The 23,038-nt window shown below is 40.5% G+C and overlaps 2 protein-coding genes across 3 annotated transcripts in view; one reads left to right on the plus strand and one right to left on the minus strand.

Annotated features, from left to right (window-relative positions):
* LOC138966298 (uncharacterized) overlaps window positions 1-23,038 on the minus strand; it is a 77,623-nt gene that overhangs the window by 23,443 nt on the left and 31,142 nt on the right. Inside the window, exons 20-25 of the mRNA XM_070338473.1 lie at window positions 22,404-22,600; window positions 21,837-21,996; window positions 20,967-21,089; window positions 19,689-20,692; window positions 19,274-19,334; window positions 18,318-18,583 (exon numbers count right to left, since the gene is read on the minus strand). Of these exons, the coding sequence (XP_070194574.1) occupies window positions 18,318-18,583; window positions 19,274-19,334; window positions 19,689-20,692; window positions 20,967-21,089; window positions 21,837-21,996; window positions 22,404-22,600 (1,811 nt within the window). The remainder of the gene's footprint in view (window positions 1-18,317; window positions 18,584-19,273; window positions 19,335-19,688; window positions 20,693-20,966; window positions 21,090-21,836; window positions 21,997-22,403; window positions 22,601-23,038) is intronic.
* LOC138966420 (trifunctional enzyme subunit beta, mitochondrial-like) lies at window positions 157-14,626 on the plus strand. Of its 2 annotated transcripts, none has more exons than XM_070338655.1 (15): window positions 157-254; window positions 1,070-1,123; window positions 2,757-2,886; window positions 3,431-3,462; window positions 3,808-3,875; window positions 4,196-4,283; window positions 4,661-4,851; window positions 5,291-5,383; window positions 6,863-6,950; window positions 9,696-9,820; window positions 10,190-10,317; window positions 12,767-12,854; window positions 13,130-13,204; window positions 13,548-13,712; window positions 14,150-14,626. In XM_070338655.1, the coding sequence occupies exons 1-15, from the start codon at window positions 164-166 to the stop codon at window positions 14,183-14,185; spliced, it is 1,452 nt and encodes a 483-aa protein (XP_070194756.1). In that variant the 5' UTR covers window positions 157-163; the 3' UTR covers window positions 14,186-14,626. The 2 variants fall into 2 exon arrangements, with proteins under 2 accessions (XP_070194756.1, XP_070194755.1); XM_070338654.1 differs by having other exon boundaries at window positions 185-272.

Raw genomic sequence — 23,038 nt, forward strand, 5'->3', positions numbered from 1 at the left:
CAAGTAGAAAGGGACTTGATTACTTCAAACAAGTGTCTAGTGCATACTCATTGCTCTAATTAAGAACACTCTATTTTACGTGATAAACTACGTAAACCAATGAGGTTGTTTCTCATTTCACAATCCGACACCTACTACTTTATTTTTCTGGCCTAAACATCACATGACTTTCACGAGATTTCGGCATCAAGCAACGAAAATGGCGGCTCTTGTCTGCAGGAACCTGTACTTGTCCCGGTCTCCGGTTTTCAGCAGTAAGTTCAAAGCACGGGGTATTGTTTTTCATGCCATGAATTCCATTTGAGTTTATTTCTTGCAGCTCTTTGATTCTGAAGGATATCCAATGTACCAATCTGTCGTTGCACTTGTAAACCGGTGTTTTCGTGGCACAGCAGACGACGAATTTCAGTTTCACGAGCAAGTGCCCTGCAGGATGTCACGATAAATACTTACGATAGGAATCGTTCTCACTGAAACTTTTGCTATATGCACCTCTATTCAATTGAGAAGTCGTATTTCTGTTGATGTTTTCATTCATGACAATGAAAAGCCAAGGTGTTTAGGTTCCTTTTGATGTGATAGTGGAATATTACAGCCTTATTTTTAGTTCGGACTTTGACCCTTGACTTGAGCTTCTGTTTTTCTCGAAGACAATTGTCCTTTTCAAACTAGCGAACATTCAGGTAATGAGGTCCAAAGTCCTTGCCCATGAATAACCCCTTCAAGGACTTATTGCTGATGCCTGAGCTGCCCTTGTTCCACATTGTAACTTAATGCACAAATGCACTAAATCATTTGACAAAGCCTTCTGTTTGAGCTGTGTAAGGAAGACTTATGCCAGGAAGCAACCTAAAAAAAGTGTACATTTTTTCAATGATTGTACTCTAAGAGCTTCTTTTGTAAAGTCTGCATGTGCCTATAATACACATTTTGTTACTTATAGGAATTCCCCTGGAGAGAGAGACCTGTGTGTGTATCACTGTATGTGTGGCTGTGACTGTGAGAGAGACATACAAAAGATGATTGTTCTCATTGTGGTCATGATCAATGTATTTCTGACAACTTTCAGATGGTGTGAGGTGTGTCAGCTCATCATCCATTCAGAATGCAAATGCTCAGCCAGGTACAGCTCTTGCAACATTGTATCTTTTCAAACATGCTTTGCAGAAAGTGGTATCATTTGTAACAGATGGGGGGTTAAATTATACATATTTCAGTGATTTGCTCAGGGTTCAGTTTTACTATTTTAAACAAGCTATGGGACACTGCTACTTACATGAAGTTAATTTTGTTGGTAGTTTGAGTAGAATCAAGGGAGGAGGGAGTGTTTTGGGAGTTTACAATGAACCTATAATAACACATTCACTTTTTAGCTCATTCTGTCAGTAAGTTTTGTGTGAGTCTTACTAGCAATGACACATGAAATTTTTATATTAATGGTTGAATGACAAAAAACACACCATTTTAAAGAGATAAAAATTCTGAGCACATAACAATTTGTTTTATTTAAATCGGTGCAGTAGTTCTCGAGATATGGTCATTTTAGTTGAGAAATGTTGGGCGTCATTTGAGGACAAAGCTAGTAGCTAAATACATGGGACATAGACTGATAGCTGTGGCAATAACATGAAATTTTGAAATTAATGGTTGAATGACAAGAAACACACCATTTTAAAGAGATCAAAATTCTGAGCACATAGCAATTTGTTTTATTTAAATCGGTGCAGTAGTTCGCGAGATATGAACATTTTAGTTCGAAATCACTTTGCTTTGAGCGAGCCGAGATCGCAACCTTTTCAGGCTTTTGATCGGCCGAGTTTCGCATTTTTCGGGTCCAGTTTTGCGCAGCATAATCGTTGGGAATAAGTCATTTCTCACTCGATTCTTTTGATTTTTGGCTTAAATGAAACAGAAGTTAATGTTTTATAAACTGCATTTGAACCGTGTATGCCGATGGAAGTTTTCAGACCAAATTTTAGTGAAACTCACACGAGTAATATTCACCGTCATGCTGACGGAGATGTAGCTTCCGGTGGGTCGCGGTTTTCTGTATGCGAAAGATGTAAAGCTTTCTCTGATTGGTTGCAAAATATCACAGCCCTCCAATGAAAATTACGGTACTCCCAGCAGTTTGAAATGAACTGGTCGTCTGCAAAGAGTGACGCGAAAATGGCCGCGAGAGGCAGTGAAGACGAACACGCACTTTCACACTCAAAATATTCCAAACCACATCTTTTATTAATTTCATACAGTAAACTTTGGTTTTGAATCATTTCTTTATTCATTCCTTTTTCATTTGATACATAATTTGTGACTCACAAACATCAATTATGCCAATTATTTTTCACTCAAAGTGAAAAAAAAGTGCCTTTTCACTGTGTCCTCAGTTGACGCTGGGCGATGTGGCAATGCTAGTCTTACTTTTGTTTAATTGGGTCTGCCTGATTTAGTTTACTGTTAGAAATGTAGGAGAAAGACTTTTAAACCGTATGCACACCTTAATAATCAGTATTTCATGTTTTACTCCTGATAAGAGAATATTGATGGCATAGAAGACAAATATTTGCCGGTTGCAAATCCATTTAAGGTGACATTTTTAAAACTAGTTAAAGACCAATAAAGCAGAACAGGATGTATTCCTTTACTATCTTAGACTGACAGTTACCACTGTGGGAATGAGCAATTACTGAGACCAATTGAACAAGTTTAGAATGTAACTAATTAATATACTGTCTGTTCTTCCCCTGGCATAACAGCGACAAAATCAGCCAAGAAACAAAATGTCCGCAACATTGTGTTGGTGGATGGTGTACGCACACCTTTCCTGCAGTCTGGAACGACATACAAAAACTTGATGCCACATGACCTGGCCCGCACAGCCTTACAGTGAGTAAACAAGTTTCAGAATCTGTCAGCCTTACAGTCAATACATTAGTTATATCATCTGTCTGCCTCAAAGTCAATAAAGTAGTTTTATAATCTGTTGTGCGGGTGTTTTCAAAGTGCTGTATGTGAAGAGTGTAGCTAGATACAGTTATTACTTCTATTGTCAGCTTTTCATGCCTCTTCTATCTCCTCTTTGTTACTTTGGTTTTGTACATGAATTTACTTAACTCTATAAGTATCAATTTCTCCATAAATTCATAGTTTAAAAAACTTTCTCTTTTACTAAATTCATTATTCAGAAAGGTCAGAAAAATGGTTTGAAAAGAAACATTGTCAGGGTCCCTACTTTTCCTGTGTGATGCAATGATGAGAATAGGAAAAAGACAACCGCAGACACAAAAAAATGTCAAGGCATGTTCAAGTTGTGTGTGTGTGCGATCCTATAGTTTTATCTTTGTTATCTCTTTAAAAACCATCTGTTAAATCTGTTCAATTTATGCATTATTAGATCGGTTGTGACGTGCTTTGCATTTTTTTTCCCTAGGGGGTTGATGAAGAGAACTGGCTTGCCAAAAGGTAAGGGGTTTGATATCTTTTAGTTAAAAATTCCATATTTCTTCAGAAGCATTTGAATTACCAGTAATTATTTAGACTGAATACACAGTTGTTTGTTAAAAAAAAAAGTTTATTGTTATTAGTAGATTCTTGTAAGTTATGTATTTCGCAGCTTTTAAATTAAACTAAGAGACAGCCTTGTTTCACAAAAAGTGGTATGAATGGTGATGCAGGGCCTGAAGCGAGGAAAAGTGAAATGAGAAAGGAAAACTGCCAGTTGCCATTTTCAACTATGTTTTGCAAAAAGTAAAGTGAGCTATGCAGCATGTAGTTTTATTTGCATTCTCATTTTTGCTTCTGTTCCAGACGCTGTGGAGTATGTTATTTACGGGACTGTGATTCAGGAGGTGAAGACAAGCAATGTTGCTCGAGAGGTATAGTAAATTTCAGTTGTCATTTACAGTGTATATAGATAGATATATATTCAGGGCATTTAAGATGATGATAGAAAGACTTGTCACATGAATTGTATGGTGTTTTATTTGTTTTAAGTGTTATAGGAAAACAAGTGTGTGTTCGACATCTTTTCACACATCATACTTTCAAGTTTGAACGAGACGGCATATCTGATATACACTTAGAAGTATGCAGACTTCCTTTCATGTGATAGTTATCTTGTTATCTTAAGTAGTGTGTTTTTGTACACTCTTCAGAACAAATGTTCATCAGTATCATTTGTGTTGTGTACTCTCAGGCTTCTTTGGGCGCAGGCATTTCCAACAGAGTTCCGGCCCACACAGTCACACAAGCTTGCATTTCTTCCAACCAAGCTATTACCACAGGTAAGGGACTCAGGCTTTTTGTTTGTTTATTGTGGCTGAAATGTTAGCAACACTTCGATCAGGGCATTAGTATTAAGTTCATCTCTTATTTTTGGTCAACAGAGCTGATCTACAGCTACATGTATACTGATTTTAGTCTGGTTAAACTGCATGTGCCTCCGCGCAGATTTACATTTCCATGCAGAAAGAAGTCCTCCTGACTCCTGTTCTTCTATTTCTGCTGTGTGTGTTTTAAGCACACATCTAGGACTAATAAATGAACCTAAGAACAAGCAAAAGTATTTCCTCTGATTTATTTAAACTTTTATTACCATTCAATAATTAACCTTGCCTTGAAATTTACAACAACAATTCTACATTACGGTGTTCCATTGCAGGTATAGGGCTGATTGCCAGTGGCCAGGCTGATTCCATCATTGCCGGTGGTGTAGAGTTCATGTCTGACGTGCCCATCCGCCACAGCCGCAAGATGCGCAAACTGATGCTGTCGATGAACAAGGCCAAAACAGTGCCTGCTCGTCTGCAGCTTGTTAGTCAGATGCTGAGTCCGTCTGCTCTTGTCCCTGAGGTTGGTTTCATTTATGCTGCTGGACGCTTAGAATGAGACATCAGAAATTTAAAAAAGTACTTGGAGGACATTTTTACGGAAGGTTTTGGGATTTGATATTTGGTTAATAAAAAAAATTTGTTTTGGGGGGGGGGGGGGGGGGGGGGGGGGACTGTAGGAAAACATCCAGCCCATTCTTGCTTGGGAAAGTGTATAGTAATGGTATTTTGTGACCATTGCATGTTTTTAAGTCTACCTGCGTTAATCACTGAGCTATATACCCCCACCTTCTGGATTTGCGAAAGATGTTAATATTTGTTCCATACTTTATGATAAAAATTAATGTTGCTTTGGGAAAAAGTGTACTAAAGTTGGCTAGGAAGGAATAAGAAAATGTTGAAACGTTGTGTTGCTGTGACTATGGAATAGGGCAAAGATTTATTATTTTTGTTCCTTGCAGTTACCTGCAGTGGCTGAATTTTCCACCAACGAGAGCATGGGTCATTCTGGAGACAGACTTGCTGCCGCCTTCAACGTCACAAGACAAGAGCAGGTGAACATTCATGCGTAAATAGAGTAGTTGCACTGGTGTTGCCAATCCTCAGCCCCAACGCAGATTCTTCCTGGTAACCCCGTGTAACCTGTTGTAATTCTAGGCTCTGCTCCTGTGCAAATTTCTCTGCACTTTTGTAGCAGCAGCAGACCTGGGAACCCATACGATTTCGCCGTATTTTGTACGCATGATTGTCGAGAATACGCTCAGTACGGTCAGTGGGAAAAAAATACGACGACAAAAATTCCTAGACTACTTTTCTTCACAAGCCCATCCTGAAGCCGATCCAGTATTTTGGTACATGATTACGTCACTATATTAGCCGCCGTCGAAAAAAATATAATCGGATCGTGTCAATCAATCAAAACAACCAGGCAAACGAAAGTACGGTATTTGGCGAAATCGGCTCCGAGAATAAACAAGTGAAACAAAGAAGAAAAGTGAAAAAGTTTGAAGAAAAATATCACACACACACAATTTGTAACCAACACACACATGGAGTCCCGCCCGGAATAAGCTTTTTTGGGATGATTTACGACTTTTGCGCACATTTCGAGCAGACGAAAACACAACATGGCGGCTCTCGCTCCTCCAACTATCGCGAGACACAAAAAACCGAAATCTCGCGCGCGTGAGATCCTGATACATCCGGTGTTTCTCTGTACGCTTGTCACGACGACTTGTTGACAAACGAAGATTCGCGAAAGAAAGAAAAGCGCCGAGTCTTGAGTAGAGAGCTAATAAAGTACCGGTAATCGCTAATCGAGCGAAATGAAAATCCGCAGCGACTTCCATTAGGTGAATGATATTCAAGTTTAGGTAACGTTTTAGCCGCATCTTTTTATAAGCCGCAATGCGATTTTTTTTTTTAAAGTCGCGGCTTGTAGTCCGTCAAATACGGTACAGTTTTTGTCAGTAAAAATTGAAAAAAGCATTTGTTTTAAATGTATAGGTAAACTTAATTAACGGTGTGACGGACGCGCATGAGGCATGTTTTAATCATGGATGTGCAAACGCTGTGTGAAGTACGCTCATTTTTTTGAAAATACACCAAGTTTGTTTGAGAATACTCAAAGTGCCAAACAGGGGTTCCCAGGTCTGCAGCAGGAACTTTATGCTCAAAACCAAATAATGTATTTCCTGCAGAGATTATTTTCTGTTATCTGCAACATGTAACAGACTGCTGTCAGTGAGAGGGATTTCACTTACAGACCCCTAAACTGTAACACATGTCACACCAACTTGTAACAAAAACAAATTCATTGGTGTTCGCTGATTATCAGATGTCCAACTGAAAAATAGAGAAAGCTAATATTACTTCTGTTAAAAATGAAGGCTGTTGATAGTAAGCAAATGGGCTTGTTAAATGTTGCTAGTTTATCACTCTCACGCCATTGTTCTTCTGTTATATTTGGGTTAGTATTTGCATGGGGAATAGGGTATCTTAAGATGAATTCCCATTTCTCTGTGTTCGTGCAGGATGAATTTGCCCTGAGATCTCACACGCTGGCCCATGATGCATCAGAGAAAGGCCTGCTCACTGACCGACTTGTCTACAAAGTACCTGGTGGGTTGCTTGTCCTGTTGGTTTAAACAACATTTTATTCAAAATACATTCATGAAACAATTGAAAATATGCAACTAGGACATGAACTCAAGCAAAAGCATGTCTTGCTGGGCCCCTCAGTCAAATATGTTTTAGCTTCTCGTTTCATTGCATTGGTGTTTTGTGTACCTTTTTCCCTTTTTCTATCCTCAGCTGTCTGTCTCTGTTGCCCCCCCCCCCCCCCCCCCCCCCCCCCCCCCCACGGCTGTTCCAATGGCCCCTTTTTTGCTGCTTTAGCTGTCCAGGCAGACCGCGCAAAGTATAGCACCGAGCCCTTACTGCTTCCAGCTGCAGGCTGTAACCTAACACCTCAGCCCAGCCCTATCTGAGAACTTTCCCTCTTATTTCCTTCTTGCGTGCGTGTGTCCGGGGAAGTGCTGTGCGTGTTTTTTCACAATTTGGTGTGTTTAAATCATCTTTGCTCTGGACTGCAAGATGTGTTTGTGTTCATACTCTGGAATTTTGTCTCTGAATGGTTGTTCCTTGAAGTAAAAGAGAAATGGGGCACGCTCTCCATTGTGTTTTTTTCTAGGAGGATGTGGTTTGGTGTTACTTCTCTCTTTCTGATTTTTTTACTCATAATATGACTTGGACATATCAACGATGTGTGGTGTTAAAAAATGTTACCCTGCGTCAACAATCAAGTTTGAATTACCTTCAAACTTTGGATTTCATTGAGTGAATGGTATTTCTATCCAACAGAAGGGAAATGGGGCACGCTCTGCCTTGTGTTTTATTTGTATGAGGATGTAATCAGGTGTTGTTTCTCTTTTTGATACTAGTACTTATAGTTCGATGTGGACATATCTGCGATGTGTATTGTTATAAAATGTTACCCGGCGGCCAAACCCCACTTTCAGTTACCTTCAAACTTTGGATTTTATTGTGTTAGTGAAAGTTCAATCACACAGAAGTGAAATTGTGTGTTTTATTTCCTGGACGTTCAAACTGCTTGTATTTATTGGCTTGTGTGTCGCTTCCCACATTTCTCGTAGCTGGAGTACTGTGAGTATGGCTTCACAGGCGCATGAGAAAGCCTTCACTTTGAGAGACTCCAAGCTCTCTGCAGAATATGTGGAGAAAGATCGAAGAGAAAGTACGACTCTAACCCAGCAAATTGTGCATAAAGTATGAGTCGGATCTAGCAAGGTTTTACGGCCTAAACATCGCAGAAGAAACGAATGCCGATTTTTTTCTCATGGACTTTCTGTTCCAAATGTTGTACTCGATTGACAAAGCTCAGATCGTCTGACAACCCGTCTGAAGTTAGTCTCCAGGCAGCCATCGTCCAAATTGAAAGTGCAAAACATCTTTGGACACCATTTGACCCTTCTTTGAAAGTTACTGACTGTTCTGTTTGCTGTGAGTTCGCCAAAACAGGCCCTCTAAGGCAAGTGTTATCCCCTCAGAAAATGACTTAAAATCATCAGAGAACTGACACTAGTATTGGTTGGAGCAGAGGAGCAGACAATCGAGACCCTCTAATGGTTGTGTGCCAGTGTTTAATACACGGATTCTATCAATTGGATTACCTAACCAGGATGGAGTAGCCTTTGACTTCCCGTACGCGTAGTTACAGAATAACGGAACTCGGCTTTCGGTGAGTCAGTGTTTCATGCCAGATGTGTGTGTCTATATTCATGTGACAGATACCGTGGCCTCATTCTTCAATCCTCTCTCTCTCTCTTCTTTCTCATTCAAACGCACGCAGGCAAGAACGTACGCACGCACACGCGCCTGCACACACATGCACCGCTGACGCACAAACCACGCACACACACACTGACTGTCGGCAAACATCTCTTATTGTTTGTTTCACCCTTGTTTATTGTGTTTTCGGTATTTGTGTTTATTTTATGCTTGACTTGTCTGTTTTATTTTAATGTTTGCTATCCACATCGTGTGATAAATGTTTCTCCTCTCCGAGTCAGTGTAGTTTCTGCACGCCGTTTTGGTAATCCTTATTTTTTTAACTGGTGTACTGTGCGCGATTTGCGGATTTGTTTGTATTCCATTCATATGCTGTTGAAGTGTTGTGGGCGTTATTGTCTGTATATGTTATGCTGCGTCTATGTACGCCTACAAGAATTTGCATACGCGCTCTGCCAGTACAAGTCCGAACTTTATTGGGTGTGCCTGTGGTCTGCTGGCAGACGAGCACAGATAATGAACATTCCTCCAGTAAGCCGCCGCTGCGAGCTAGAGTAAAGCGCTTCTTTGGTCTCTGGCAACGTTGAACTGCGCTGATATGCCTCGCAGCACAACGCAAACGGCGATGCGCAGACAAAGTCTTTGGTAGTGCCTGCTAACAGTCTGCAAGCAGTGATATCGCGCCGCTGGCTATTTTTACCACTCCCCATCGCTGGCCTGAAAAACAAGCCAGGAACAGCCGTGCCCCCCCCCCCCCTCTCCCTCTTCCTCCTTGGTCTTCTTCTCAATATATTTGAAGCTGCAGGGTTGAAGACCAAAGAAACAGATTTTTTTTTAGAGTTTTACTTATCCTGAATGATTATAATGTGCTTATGCTTTGATGTAAACGTTTTCGCAGGGTATGTAGTTCAGCTTATGATAATGATAAAAAGAATAATGATAATAATGAACACTTATTAATCGCCCCTTCTTATTAATTTATGACCTGAAATCTGTTTTGTTTAACTTTTATTTTGGGGATTCTTTTTGGTAAGTGATGCTTGTTTCTTTTTGCAGGAGTTGCTAACCCTGTAGAGAAGGACAATGGCATTCGAGTCTCGTCAATGGAGGCCATGGGTAAACTGAAACCTGCCTTCATCAAACCACACGGCACTGTCACAGCAGCTAATGCCTCCTTCTTGGTAAATATTTTTTTGTGACAGTACTTCTCTTGTCTACTAGTGTGTTTGTGATTGTGGCAATTTGTCAGCAATTTGTATACAATACATTAATGGAATTTTCTCTGAGACACACATTTTTTGTTCAGTTTATAATTCAGAAAATGTGTGTTGAACTCATTTTTGAACTGGATGTTCTTTGCAGTATACAGTTTGTGCCTTTGAAAATTGATGAATCCCTTCTGTAATTAAAAGCATGATTGACTTGGTTACTGTTGTCGTTCATCAAAAACTCCGCTTGAGAGTGATTTTACCACTAGTTTAACTGTAGAATTAAGGATCTTTACCGAAATGCTCCAACAAATATAACAACCTTGATGCATGTGTTCCCAGACGGATGGTGCCTCTGCCTGCTTGATCATGTCTGAAGAGAAGGCGCTGGCAATGGGATACAAGCCCCTGGCCTACCTCAGAGACTTTATCTACGTTGCGCAGGATCCTAAGGACGAGTTGCTGCTGGGGTCAGTTACTTGTCCAGCTCAGTGTTCAGTGTACAGTGAACCCCCCTTTTAAGACCTCCAAAAATCAGAGAAAATCAGGTCTTAAAAAGGAGGGGGCCTTAAAATGGGGCAAAATGTATGGTTTTTGAACAAAAAGTTGGAAAACAAGGTCTTAAAAGGGAAGGAGTCTTGAATTGGAGGGTCTTAAATGGGCTGGGGGGGGGGGGGGGGCTGTTTTGGATGATTGGTTTCTTATCTTTCTACTGACCAGTTGCTGTTGGCGTCAGTTGCTAGTCCTGCTCTGTGTTCAGTGTATTGAATGTTTGATGTTTTATCTCTGAACAAAATATATTTCAGATGTAAAAACTCGGTGTGTATGGGATGTATTATCCATGTCCACTGATTCTTACCTTGCAGCCTACCCAGGAGAGTTTGGAAAGTCGTGATAGACATCAAAAGATATTGGAATTGCTTGCATAATTGTATTATCAAGCCATATTCAGTCATGGGTCAGCATGAGACATAAGATAATTTGTAAGATATTTTATTGTCCATACAATTAAACGCTCCCATGGGGTCGCCTTCACGTGGCGGGAGCGTTTAAACAGAGCTACCCCACCCCTTTACTTCTCTTCTTTTGTCATTTCTGCCTTACCAGTCCTTTCACCTAAATTTCCTTCCAAGAAAACTCTTCCTACTATTCCCTGCAGTTTTCCAATTCTTTTCTTGTTGTCTTATTTCTACCTGACTGGATCCATCACCTTTATTTCACTTACCAAAAGTCTTCTTTTCCACATCCTTATTTCTCTGCACCCCGCATGTCGTAGGAGGCGACTAACGGATTCTGTTTCTCCTTTTGCCCTTGTTGAGTGGTTCTTGTATAGGGTGTAGTCAGTGTTTGTAAAGATTTTGGTCGGGCGGTGTGTGGGAGGTGTTTGGTCCTTTGTGCTGGAAACTTGCATTCTCCCAGTAGGGTCATGTATTGTGCTACGTTGCAGGCCCCTGGAGCAATTTTTTGATTGGTGCTTTTGTGAACAAGAAGCACTTGACAGGTGGCTCTATCCCATCTCCCCCCTTTCCCCTATCCCATCTCCCCCCTTTCCCTCGTCGCGATATAACCTTCGTGGTTGAAAACGACGTTAAACACCAAATAAAGAAAGAAAGATACAATTAAACAATGGATGGAAAAGTGTGCTTCGTCTTGGGTCAGCGTGAGACATAAGATAATTTGTAAGATATTTTATTGTCCATACTGTTAAACAATGGGTGGAAAAGTGTGCTTCGTCTTGGGTCAGCGTGAGACATAAGATAATTTGTAAGATATTTTATTGTCCATACAATTAAACAATGGGTGGAAAAGTGTGCTTCGTCTTGGGTCAGCGTGAGACATAAGATAATTTGTAAGATATTTTATTGTCCATACAATTAAACAATGGGTGGAAAAGTGTGCTTCGTCTTCACTTAGACAACCCAACAGCATACATGTAAACAATGAGAATGTGGGGAAGTTGAGTTCTCAACAACAATGGAAGGTCACTGAAACAAAAGAGTCCTGCTTTGAAAGGACGATGTGTGCAATAAATGAAGTTCACACAGTTTGTGAATGGATAAGCATGCCTTAATTTGGTTTTGTATTTTTCATGTTAGAAGAATAAATTCGGGTGAACAGTTGTTATAGCACTGTCTCGAAACTAACGCGATAGTCAGACAGAGTTGCACCCCTGGAACAGCAGGTAGTTCCGGTTTGTGTTTGCAAAATGGAACCGCATGACAATCCGCCCTTCAACTTCTTTACCCACGTAGTTTGAACATCAGACACAGTAACGTTTCCCTCCACTACTTATCTTCTTCTCTCGTTCAGCCATTTTGGACGTAAACAAAACAACCGGAACTACCCGCCGACAGCGCCGCGGGCTATGGCAGGGACGGACAACTCATCACTTTCGTTTAGAGACAATACTATAGACTTAAATCTTCTTCTTCTGCGTTCGTGGGCTGAAACTCCCACGTACACTCGTGTTCTTGCACGAGTGGAATTTTACGTGTATGACCGTTTTTACCCCGCCATTAAGGCAGCCCCCGTCGCGATATAACCCTTCGTGGTTGAAAACGACGTTAAACACCAAATAAAGAAAGAAAAGAATTAAGGCAGCCATACGCCGCTTTCGGAGGAAGCATGCTGGGTATTTTTGTGTTTCTATAACCCACCGAACTCTGACATGGATTACAGGATCTTTTCCGTGCGCACTTGGTCTTGTGCTTGCGTGTACACACGAAGGGGGATAAGCCACTAGCAGGTCTGCACATAAGTTGACCTGGGAGATCGGAAAAATCTCCACACTTAACCCACCAGGCGGCCGCGGCCGGGATTTGAACCCTCGACCTTCCGATTAAGAGGCCGACGTCTTACCACCCCGCCACAGCGCCCGTCATAGACTTGAATGATATTGACTAATTCCTGTTTTTGCAGACCTGCTTATGCCACACCACGCATCCTAGACAAGGCTGGACTAACCCTTTCTGATGTCAGCGTCTTTGAGTATCACGAGGCATTTGCTGTAAGTTTACTTCTTCTGTTCACAATTTAGTCTTTCATCTGAGGGAAGATAAATAAAACAGTAATGTGTGATTTTTTAGCGCACTTTTAAACCCTTTCTGTCTTTCTCTGTAGTACAGTACTTGCGCCAGAAGCTCTTGGAGTGAAAATTTTATTTGATGGAGAAAGCAGTGAAAATCCTTTCTAGAGCTGAGAGGTATAACACCAATGCAAATTATGCATTTTGCTTTTAATATGCGTTGAAATTAATCTTTCTGTTTGTTTTTTTCTTTCAAGGGTCAAATTCTGGCCAACATGAAAGCGCTTGACTCGGACTGGTTTGGAACTAACATGATGGGACGTAAAGGCAAGGTGAGTGGTAAATTCTCTGCATACAAATATTGCATTTTGTGAGTTAAAAGTGTACGTCCTTGGTACAGTGGAACCCCCCTATTAAGACCCCCTAATTCAAGACACTCCTTTTTGAGACTTTGATTTTCTGTTCATAGCCTCTGTAAATATACCTCCATTTTAAGACTCCCTCCTTTTAAAGACCTGATTTTTTTCAGATTTTTGGAGGTCTTAAAAGGGGGGTACTGCATTTGAGATGAAACTGCTGCACAATATTTCATGATAAAATTATAATGTGGTTGATTGAGGGGGAAACTTTCTTCACATCTGTTTAACGTGTACTGTAAATGTTTGTGGTTGAAAGGCTGGCGCTCCACCTATGGATAAGCTGAACCTGTGGGGAGGCTCACTGTCACTGGGACATCCCTTTGGTGCTACTGGCGTTCGTCTTGTCACCACCGCCGCCAACAGACTTCACAACGAGAACGGACAGTTTGCACTCGTGGCTGCTTGTGCTGCTGGTGGTTTGGTCAGTTTCTTTCTTCTACTTTATTCCTATTTATTTTAGGATGAAAGTTGCTTGTTCATTTCAATGCTTATTCTCTCATGTGCCAGGAGACTGGTTCCGCATAAGTTTCGCTTACTCTGTTACCTGTTGTATGCGTTTAGAGCGCTTACTTCCTTTTGTTTATCAGATCTTTACCTCTCTTGTCGATGTTTTGTCAACCAAAGTACAGAGAATATGAGTAGACACAAATGTGAAAAACTATGAGAATGATCGGTGCGAGTTCACTTTTTGACTTGGCGATTGCACCTCGTTGCTAGGAATAGGTGTTCAGTGGCTATTTCCAGCCATGTTTTTTTGGACAAATCTGTTGTGGAATTATGTTAATGGTTACATTAATCTCAAAATTGAGTCGTTAATAATCATGTTGAATGGAAACTGTTTGAAATCATCTTTTGCAGGGTCATGCCATGATCGTGGAGCGTTACCCGAGGTGAGAAGACCATGCCTTCAATAAGTCACCATATACGGATCAAGTTATTTACACCATGACGGGGCAAGTTTTTTCCCTGTGTACATCACTTGTATGCATTTCAGTGTCTGTGAACTGTTCAAAGGAATGACTGGATTTGCATTTTCCAAGTTGGGAACAGTTTACATTTCTGATAACCTCTACAATTTTTTGCGTTCTTGTCTTCTTGTGATGTGCTTAATATGACTTAACTTTGTTTGTGAGCGAAAACGGGCATAACATCCCTACCCGATACATTTATTCCAAATACTGAGAGAAAGGGTGTGTACATGTAGTGTGACTGATGCTGATTTATGTCAGACATGAGAACAAAACATCTGAATATCAATGGAGTGCATGTGTCGATGTGTGTGACTCTGAACAACTCCTTTTTCATGTAAATAAATACATACCAACAATCTGAAAATGTATTTTTGTGAGCGTGTGTGTGTGTTAGGCTTGCAGTTCTGAGTTGTATGTTTGTTTCTGCTGATCATCATGCTGGCAAATAAACTGATGAAACACACAGTAACACATATCTGTGGGTGTGCACACACACATGTGGGTTATTGAAAATATATCAATGTTACGCACACAGGTCAATAAATGCATCTCAGACACTTGTCTACTTGATTCTGCACATTTATTTGACAAAGTTACAAACCTCAGCCTTCTACAATCATGGTGACAGTCGTACAAAAAAATTAACATCACAATATCACTTGTAAGCATACAAGACAACAAACAATATCTTATTGTGCAATTTCCAAGAGGGAATTGAGTTTGTTCTCACATTTGTGATCACTTTCTTATGCCATTTATGATCAGTGTGCATAGATGTTTGACAGCAACTTCTAAGGTACCAGTTTGTTGTCGTTCACTGGTGTAAATAAACTTAACATTATGCTGCAAATTCTGGCATTGGTCGTATAGAGTTACCTGAGCATCAACTATTTGATATTACTGATACACATTAGGATAGTGCTGCCTCTTTCTGGGGAAAGGCTGATGGTAGATGGATATGAGGATAACACCTTTTCTCCTCTCAAACTCGCTGATGCAGCAAACACTATCGTACACAAACACATGGAAACATTCACACATAGTATATTGTGTGATGACATTCAACTCTGTTTTTCTCCTCCTGATAAGGTAGTATTGTGTGATGACATTCAAATGTTTTTTTTCTCCTATTGATAAACGTTTTCCTAGCTAACCTCAATACCACTTGCTAAATAAATGTGTAGACCATAATCACAACAGGAAAGACTTGTCAGAATCAACATGAAAAATACTTGCACGAAAAAAAGAATGAAAGTGTCACAATATTAGACTAAAGCCGCAGTCAATAGTTATCGCATACAATGACAGCAGCTTCTCTTTGTAGCTTTGGTTGTGAAAATGGGACGATAAGACCATCTGAATCAAGTACAATTTACCAGTAAGAAGCACATGATATTTACACGAACAACATTATTTTTTTTTCGCCAGGGGCAAGACCACAAACACAGGCTATTGAAATCGCACTTGACAACAAGAGAGCTAAGGAAAATGTATCTATGTAAGAAAAAAAATTATCCCTGAGTTAGTGAGTATACTGTTGACATCAAATGTGTTCACGTAGATTATTTATTGTGAACTGTTGATTCTCAACATGCATCAACATTACCATGATGGTTGATTCAAAGCTCCAATAATGAATGGCCATGGTGTGATGCCACTTTCTGAGCATTATTTCTCAACAATATTTTAATGAGAATGTTAAGAATGTAATCTGTATAAGTAAAATTATATGAAATCATGTTCATACCAGATGATTTTATTCTCCACATTTTCAGGAAAAAGCTGTATATGCTACGAAATTTCCACATACACAAATTAACAGCATTTCACATGCAAGTTGAGTCCTGTACATTTGAGCAGTATTGGTCCCAAGTGGCTTAATGCTTATGCAACAAATCTTCACATACAAAATCAGCATATGAAAAAAAGACAAAAATCACCATAAGAACATATACAGGATGTATAAACATCTTTTGTTCAATTCGACTCGTTATTGTAAATATTTTTGTAATCACAATAAAATTGTGAAAGTGATGTTGAACACATGCACAGATCTTCATGTCTTAATCCACAAACATCTTTTATTTTCATTCAGACAAACTCAAGAATGTACATTAACTGTAAGCACGGTTTTAAACTGATTGACCCGACACTGACAGTCAACAATCAGTAAGAATCGCATGATTTCACAGGTAAACCTGACATCGGCTGTTTTGAATGTGAACACTTGTTCATGGTCAAAACTGTGACTTTCAAGGTTACCAAACAAGCCAACTGTCTTCACAATCAAGTTACCAGAGACTGTTTTGTTAGAGGTCTGTTTTGGAAGTCAAGAAGTATTCACACTGAGCTGAACTTGATAGAATTTAATGAACATTCTTTTTGGAGAATGGTATGCACGAGCATAAGGGGCTAAATAACTCACAAATGATGACACCATCAGTAAATTCAACACACATGGTTTATTCGTTGCACTGCAAAACAGCAAGTTCAGTGGATACATATCTTATATCAACACATCCAACAAGTATTGTAAGTAATCAGTACATGTATAAGGGGTGAGGTGCAGAGTTTCCTAATTACCTTAACGAGTACAGTCAGCTGTGAGTCATGAGGTCAACTGGTAAAGTCTTCATTGAAGAAAAAGAAAAGTATTTAAGTATACAGTCTTTGATTTCCAGTCTTCATTATTTTGAGGGAGGTGATGGGGTAGTATTTAGGTCCCAATGATTCTTGTAAAAATATACAAGCTTTTCATATATACGTTTATCGTAAACGGTCAACTGTAAAAAGTCACCAACAAATTAACCAGCTAGCAAGTATCCCATTTCATTTTAGACTGAAGTGCACAGACTATAACAGATCGAATGAACTGTCCTAATTATTATGGAACGACTGGCCACAATAACTACGTTATCTAATACTAGACGTAACCAACAATCTCACAATACATGAAAAAACAGAAGGCTGAAGTATATGTATCTATAAATATGTGACATTTTATTATCAATATATGTAAGTTGAATAAACCTAAACATGTGCAAATAAACCCAAGTTCCTTCTATCTCTCATCACACACACGCGCACTGCATACACGCGCACACAGACACAAAGTCAGTGTAATAAATAGTTCTTGCAAAATAGACAAAATGCATACAAAACTTGGGATTATGAATGAGTAAAGAAAAAACATCCACTTTCTCTCACATCCCTGACAGCCTAGTGCCAAAAAGGCCATTAAGTGACTGAAGACAAAAGAAAAAACGAAGAGAGAAGGACAAGAAAGGGACAAAAAACCCTGACAATGGGTGGCAGTAGTTGGCAAGCACCACGAGATCAGACGCATGGTATGAGCGGAGGCTCCGCCCAGGATTTGTGTGCAAAAGTCTATGTATCCCTGTTGACACTACGGCTCTCAGCAAAACGTCTGCACAGTGTCTTCCATCTCCTGCACAATTAAAAACAAGAAAACAACTATCACTAACAGAAAAAAATACAATACTTCAAAAAGCAAATGCTCACCATCTGTGGTATGCTTTATATGAATCCGAAAAGAAAATATGTCCTGTTCTAGCTTCATAAAATAATGTTCAAGAGAACATGGATTTCCTAGTTGTTGACCTTAACTTGATCCTAATGGGACTTGTATTGATGCAAACAACAGATACTTGTATTCATACAAATAGTCTTCTTTGTTTGGGTACAGTATTTGTTTATCTTTTCATTTATTGCTCTCACGCGCAGTCACCATAGTTCTTCTGCTTTTGTATTGATACATTTAGTTATCCAATCTTTGCTGTCTTTCTTGCTCATTGTATTGTCTTCCACTCCCTTCACTAATTTCTGCCTTCACAGACCTGTATACTCCTAAAATAGTAACCCAGTGGTTACAAACGCCAATATTAGCAACACAAATCTAATTTGAAGCACATTTAAAAATCGTAGTCTTGACTCAAATGGAGTATTTTTTCCCCCAAAATTGTTATAAATTACTCCAAAATACTAATAGTAAGGCTAAACAGGTCAGCCTTCACCAGCAAGCAGCACATACATACCTGAAGCAGCTGCGTTTTGTCGGCGTGACGACGATGGGAATAGATGGAGCAGCTGAGGATGCTGTACATATGCTGCAGCTTCTCAACGTTGAAGCCTTGGGTTCTCTCCACCACAGTCTCCAGTAGTCGACTCAGGCGTTCCTTGTCTACACGGACCACCCGTGACTCTTCCTCCAAGGCCGCCAAAGCCCTCAGCTGCAGGGGGTTCTGTGTGCGCGCCCGAGTTCGAGCGAAGGAGGGGCCGCCTTTGGGAACGAGAAAAGTCACTGCTCAGTGAGTTAATGGGATGCAGAGGTTCGAGTGGATTGTGAAATGAACTGAGAAATCATATTGAAATGAATTGAACATAACAGGAAAAGGAAATTCTCATACAAGTAGAACTTGCCTTTGTCATAAGTAATATGAATAAGGCATATCATCTGCTCAAATGATCTCGAAAATGATAATTTCAATCTTATCGACCCAAACTTGATCCCATTGCGACCTTCAAATTTGCCATGATCAACCCAACTCATGTCTAGAGATCATAAAACCCTTGGAAGTCTATGAAGTTTCAAAGATCTAGCATCAAAAGTAAAGAAAATAAAAGCTTTTCATTGTTTGACCCTCACTTGGCCCCACTGTGACCTTGAAGTTTGTTAAGGGTCAACAAATCAGAATTTTCCATTTTATGACCAGAACTTTCACCTTGAAATTTGATGCGGGTCAACCAGACTTGGCTCATGTCTGGAGATTATCCAACTATAGAAGCGTGTCTAATTTCAAAGCTCTAGTTTCAAAACAACTGAGAAAACCTCAATGTTAAGTTGTTTTTTTTTACACTTGTTACTCGTGAGCCAAAAAGAGAACAATGCAATGACACTGCAAAGTATATAAGATTTTAGTGCTTATAAATTATACAACATATGTATTGGCCTTTACCCCAGAAAAAAATACTGCACTGCAAAGAAACTCACCTGCTGTTGATGTAGAAGCTCCTGTCTCCTCTTCGCCCGCTACTCTGTTTTCACCATCAACCTGAACATTGAAATTGGTACACTGATATTATTATGCGTGTCTAAACGGATTGAACCTTACATTTAACTCTACAAACAAAATCATACAGTTGCTTCACATTTAGTATTAAACACTTGGCAGTGGGATTCTAATTTAATATGCATCAAGAAGCAGTTACGACCAAGAACAAAGAAGACGTAAACTAAAGTTAGACAGAACATCTATAGTACACAAAATACACAATTTAGTTCCTACATTATCACAGTTGGTTGACTAACAAGAGGAAAGCCACCTACTGTGCACACATACACTCAAAACATAACTTAGTTCCTACATTATCACAGTTGGTTGACTAACAAGAGGAAAGCCACCTACTTGTGCCGCAGCTCGGTTGCTGCTGCTGTTGTTGTGATCCAGGCTGTCCCTGGAATCTCCATTACTCTCGCTGCCCAGACCGCTGTCAATAGCCACCACCATCAGGTCCACGTCCAAGCTACGAGCGGCAACAGCCTTCACAGGCTTGGTAGCGTCTTCCGCGCCAGCTGGGCTATTCGTTGCTGCTGCCTTTGGTTTGCTGCAATCCGCAGAGCTGGAATCTTGGATGGCGGGAATGGTGTCTAGGCTGCTGCGAGTTCGGGTGCTGATGGCGACGCTGACATTAGCAGGGTTGGCTGCAGATACGGGTGAGTATTCACGGTGACTTCTGTGACCCGTTTCCCACACGTCATTTGGTTTGGCGGTAGGGCTGTGCCCCCTGTCCATAGACTCGTCACCCCAGTCTTGTTCGCCATCAGACTGGCTGTTCCTGTCGTGGCTTTGGGACGGCGACAGGTAGGCGCGGTTGCTGGGAGTGGACTGGAAGCGACGTCGTCGCCGGGTGGCCAGCCACGGACACTTCTTCCTAATGCTGGCCCGCTTGGCAGCCGAGCTGAGTTTGCTGTCGCTGCTGCCTTTGGAGGTTTTCCCTGAATGCACCGGGCTAGGCCCTTTGGTAGAGGAGCTGGGGCATTTACAGTCTGATATATCAGCCACAACGTCTTTGGCCTCTGCCATTTCCATGGAATCATCAAGCGACTGCTCAGCTGTGTCTGATTTCTGGCCGTCTTCAGTTGGCAGAGCTGCTTGTCCTTGGATGTCCTCAGACTCTCCTTCTTTCTCTGGCGACTCTTTGTTAACCTTGAGGAGAGTTTTCTCCACCTGTGTCGTTTTCTCTACAGCTTCCAGGGGGAGAGTCTGATCGGCTTCCAGACCTCGCACACGTCGACTGTAGCGACAGCCCTCTGGGATGGGTTGGTCTGCAGGCTCCTCTCCGGCACCAAAACCAGCACCCAGTGGCCGCGTGCGGTAGAAAGCAGGAGCAGTTTGGGATGAATCCACACCTAAAGAGAAACAAAGCACACAAATTATCATCTCATTTACTGTTATATACATGATTTTTTGGTTGACTTGGACTATGGCCAAGGGTTCTGAAAGAAAGCAGTTTAATTCAAAAGCACCTAATACATGGTTTTAAGTGTGATTAGTTATTAAAACAAAAAAGTATTGCAATACTGTATATGTATGTGATGTCAAAGCATACTCCCAGTCCTCGTCCAAACATGTGAAGGATAAGTGTGTCTATGTAATTAACTGTGAAACTGCTGTCCAACTCACCCCTGCGTTTCCTGGACTCAGTTATCTCCTGACACAGACGCTCAAATTCTGGATCCAGCTCGTCCCTCAACAAGGCTTGAGCCATGTCCCGCAGAGCACAGGCACGGTGGCGGATTGCACGATCTGCACGTCCCAAACGACAAATCATGCTAAATCTGTACAGACGACTAACAGAAATAACAAGAAAAGCAAATGCTTTATACCACACCCCTTTGTCATGTCCCATTACAGTGGAATTTTGAGAGAGAAAAAGAAAATAACAAACACAAACAAAACCATAACAATTTTTTTTGGACCCAGTTGAATCCAAATTGACAGGATTGATACTTGGCTGACCAACACAACAAAAATATGTCCTCACATGCTTGAGTAACCTTTTTTCTCACACAATGATGTCATAGCATGATATCATCACCCCTACTCTGGCCAAGACTAAATCACCGCAGACACTAAGCTGTGAGCTCAAATCAAACAATGACATCATATTTTGATGAAGTGGAGACTTATCTTGTTAGCTCAGTGGATATGTTTAGTAGTGAATCATGTTCTCAAACCAAATTTGTGTCATGTTTTAAAATCATCAATACCTACAAGTGTGTGAAATTAGGAGGCTCTAGCTTCAAAAACAAAAAAATCCTCAATGTTTGGTTTTTAGGAATCGAACATGACCCATCTGTGACCCAAAACTTTGACGAGGGTCTACCAAACTGGTGTCATGTCGGTAGATCATCAAACCCTAGAAATGTGCTAAGTTTCAAAGCTCTTGCTTCAAAAACATCTGAGATAACCTAAACGTTATTTTTTTGTGTGTACGGACGGCCTAACACTGTTCATTCCTTACTCTGGAGAGTCAATAAAGTAAATACACACCCGTGGGGCCGTGGTCAGGGTTGTACTCCAGGGCGTTGCTGCAGATCAGGAAGATGTCGTCGAGGAAGGCACTGGCAGTATTGTACTTGTGCAGGTCGATGTTGGCCATCATGGTGCTCAGGTCCATGGGATTCTTGATGATCTCCGTGTAGTCGGGCACCTGCAAAAGGCAGAAGGAATTCAATGTTAAAGCAGTCAAACAGCTTTTATTGTTTATTCACTTTTTGTTATGGTTATCGTCTCCATGGTGTATCAAACTATCGTCCATCTTTATATTTTAGTGATAGTTTTATGTAGCTGTGAATTTTCAAGATCTTTACCTTTCATCATTACTTCACCTTGCATCATTACAAACAGAACTGTGCTGAATTGTTTTCTTCTTACCACACATCACTTAGCTAAAGTTTTATTTTGCTCTGGGGGGGTTTCCCCCCAACAATATATAATTAATAACCTAATACAAATTCTTTTATCACTGCCATCAAACGTCACCGAATACGAGGACAGAAAACTTTTGTTCTCTTTGATATGTAATGTAGGTTGAAAACAAAGAAGGCAGCCCAGTACCTCCTCTGTGTCCACTGGCTTTGTGAAGATGCTTAACTTCTTCTCCCTGCCAAGCTTGGACAGGATATCACGCAGGAAGATGCGAAGCTCCCTCAGCGTGTCTTCCTCCTGAGCTCTCAGTTTTCTCTGCTCTCTGTCAGTCAGCTTGCGTGGTTCCGGGTCTGCTGCTTTAGCCAGGGGCTCCAACACACGACGAGCTGAAAATCAAAAGATACAACTTTTTCTTTAGTTTTTAGAGAAACATTTGTAATGATACAAGCTGCTGCTTTTTCCTCTTTTGTTTTGTTCTCCTTAAATTGTTGTCAACGAGAGTGCACTGGATTGTGAAAAGGCTTGGATGTTGAAAAAATCATTTATCACTAATGTTACGGCACCCGACAGAATATGCCAAAAGATTAAAAAAAAATTACCAACAAGAAAAGCAAATGCTTACACGACTCATCTGTTGTTATTCATAATATATGAATCAAAAGGAAAATATCTGCTGCTCTTACTTCTTAAAATAATATTCAAGTGAACCAAAACTTGACCCCACTGCGACCTGCATTAATCCATTTAGTTATCCAATTCTCAGAATATCCCATATACAAACTTGCTCAGGCTAGTCAAAATTTCCAGATGGCAGAGATTTTCTT

This window comes from Littorina saxatilis, linkage group LG5 (assembly GCF_037325665.1).
Source record: "Littorina saxatilis isolate snail1 linkage group LG5, US_GU_Lsax_2.0, whole genome shotgun sequence".
NCBI classification, from domain to species: domain Eukaryota; kingdom Metazoa; phylum Mollusca; class Gastropoda; order Littorinimorpha; family Littorinidae; genus Littorina; species Littorina saxatilis.

What these genes read in the sequence shown, in the direction of transcription:
- LOC138966420 (XM_070338655.1), top strand. Translation starts at nt 164, where the DNA reads ATGACTTTCACGAGATTTCGGCATCAAGCAACGAAAATGGCGGCTCTT. An exon ending in CCGGTCTCCGGTTTTCAGCA is followed by an intron (nt 255 to 1,069) that starts GTAAGTTCAAAG and finishes GACAACTTTCAG; the next exon opens with ATGGTGTGAGGTGTGTCAGC. An exon ending in CTTGTGCTGCTGGTGGTTTG is followed by an intron (nt 13,713 to 14,149) that starts GTCAGTTTCTTT and finishes CATCTTTTGCAG; the next exon opens with GGTCATGCCATGATCGTGGA.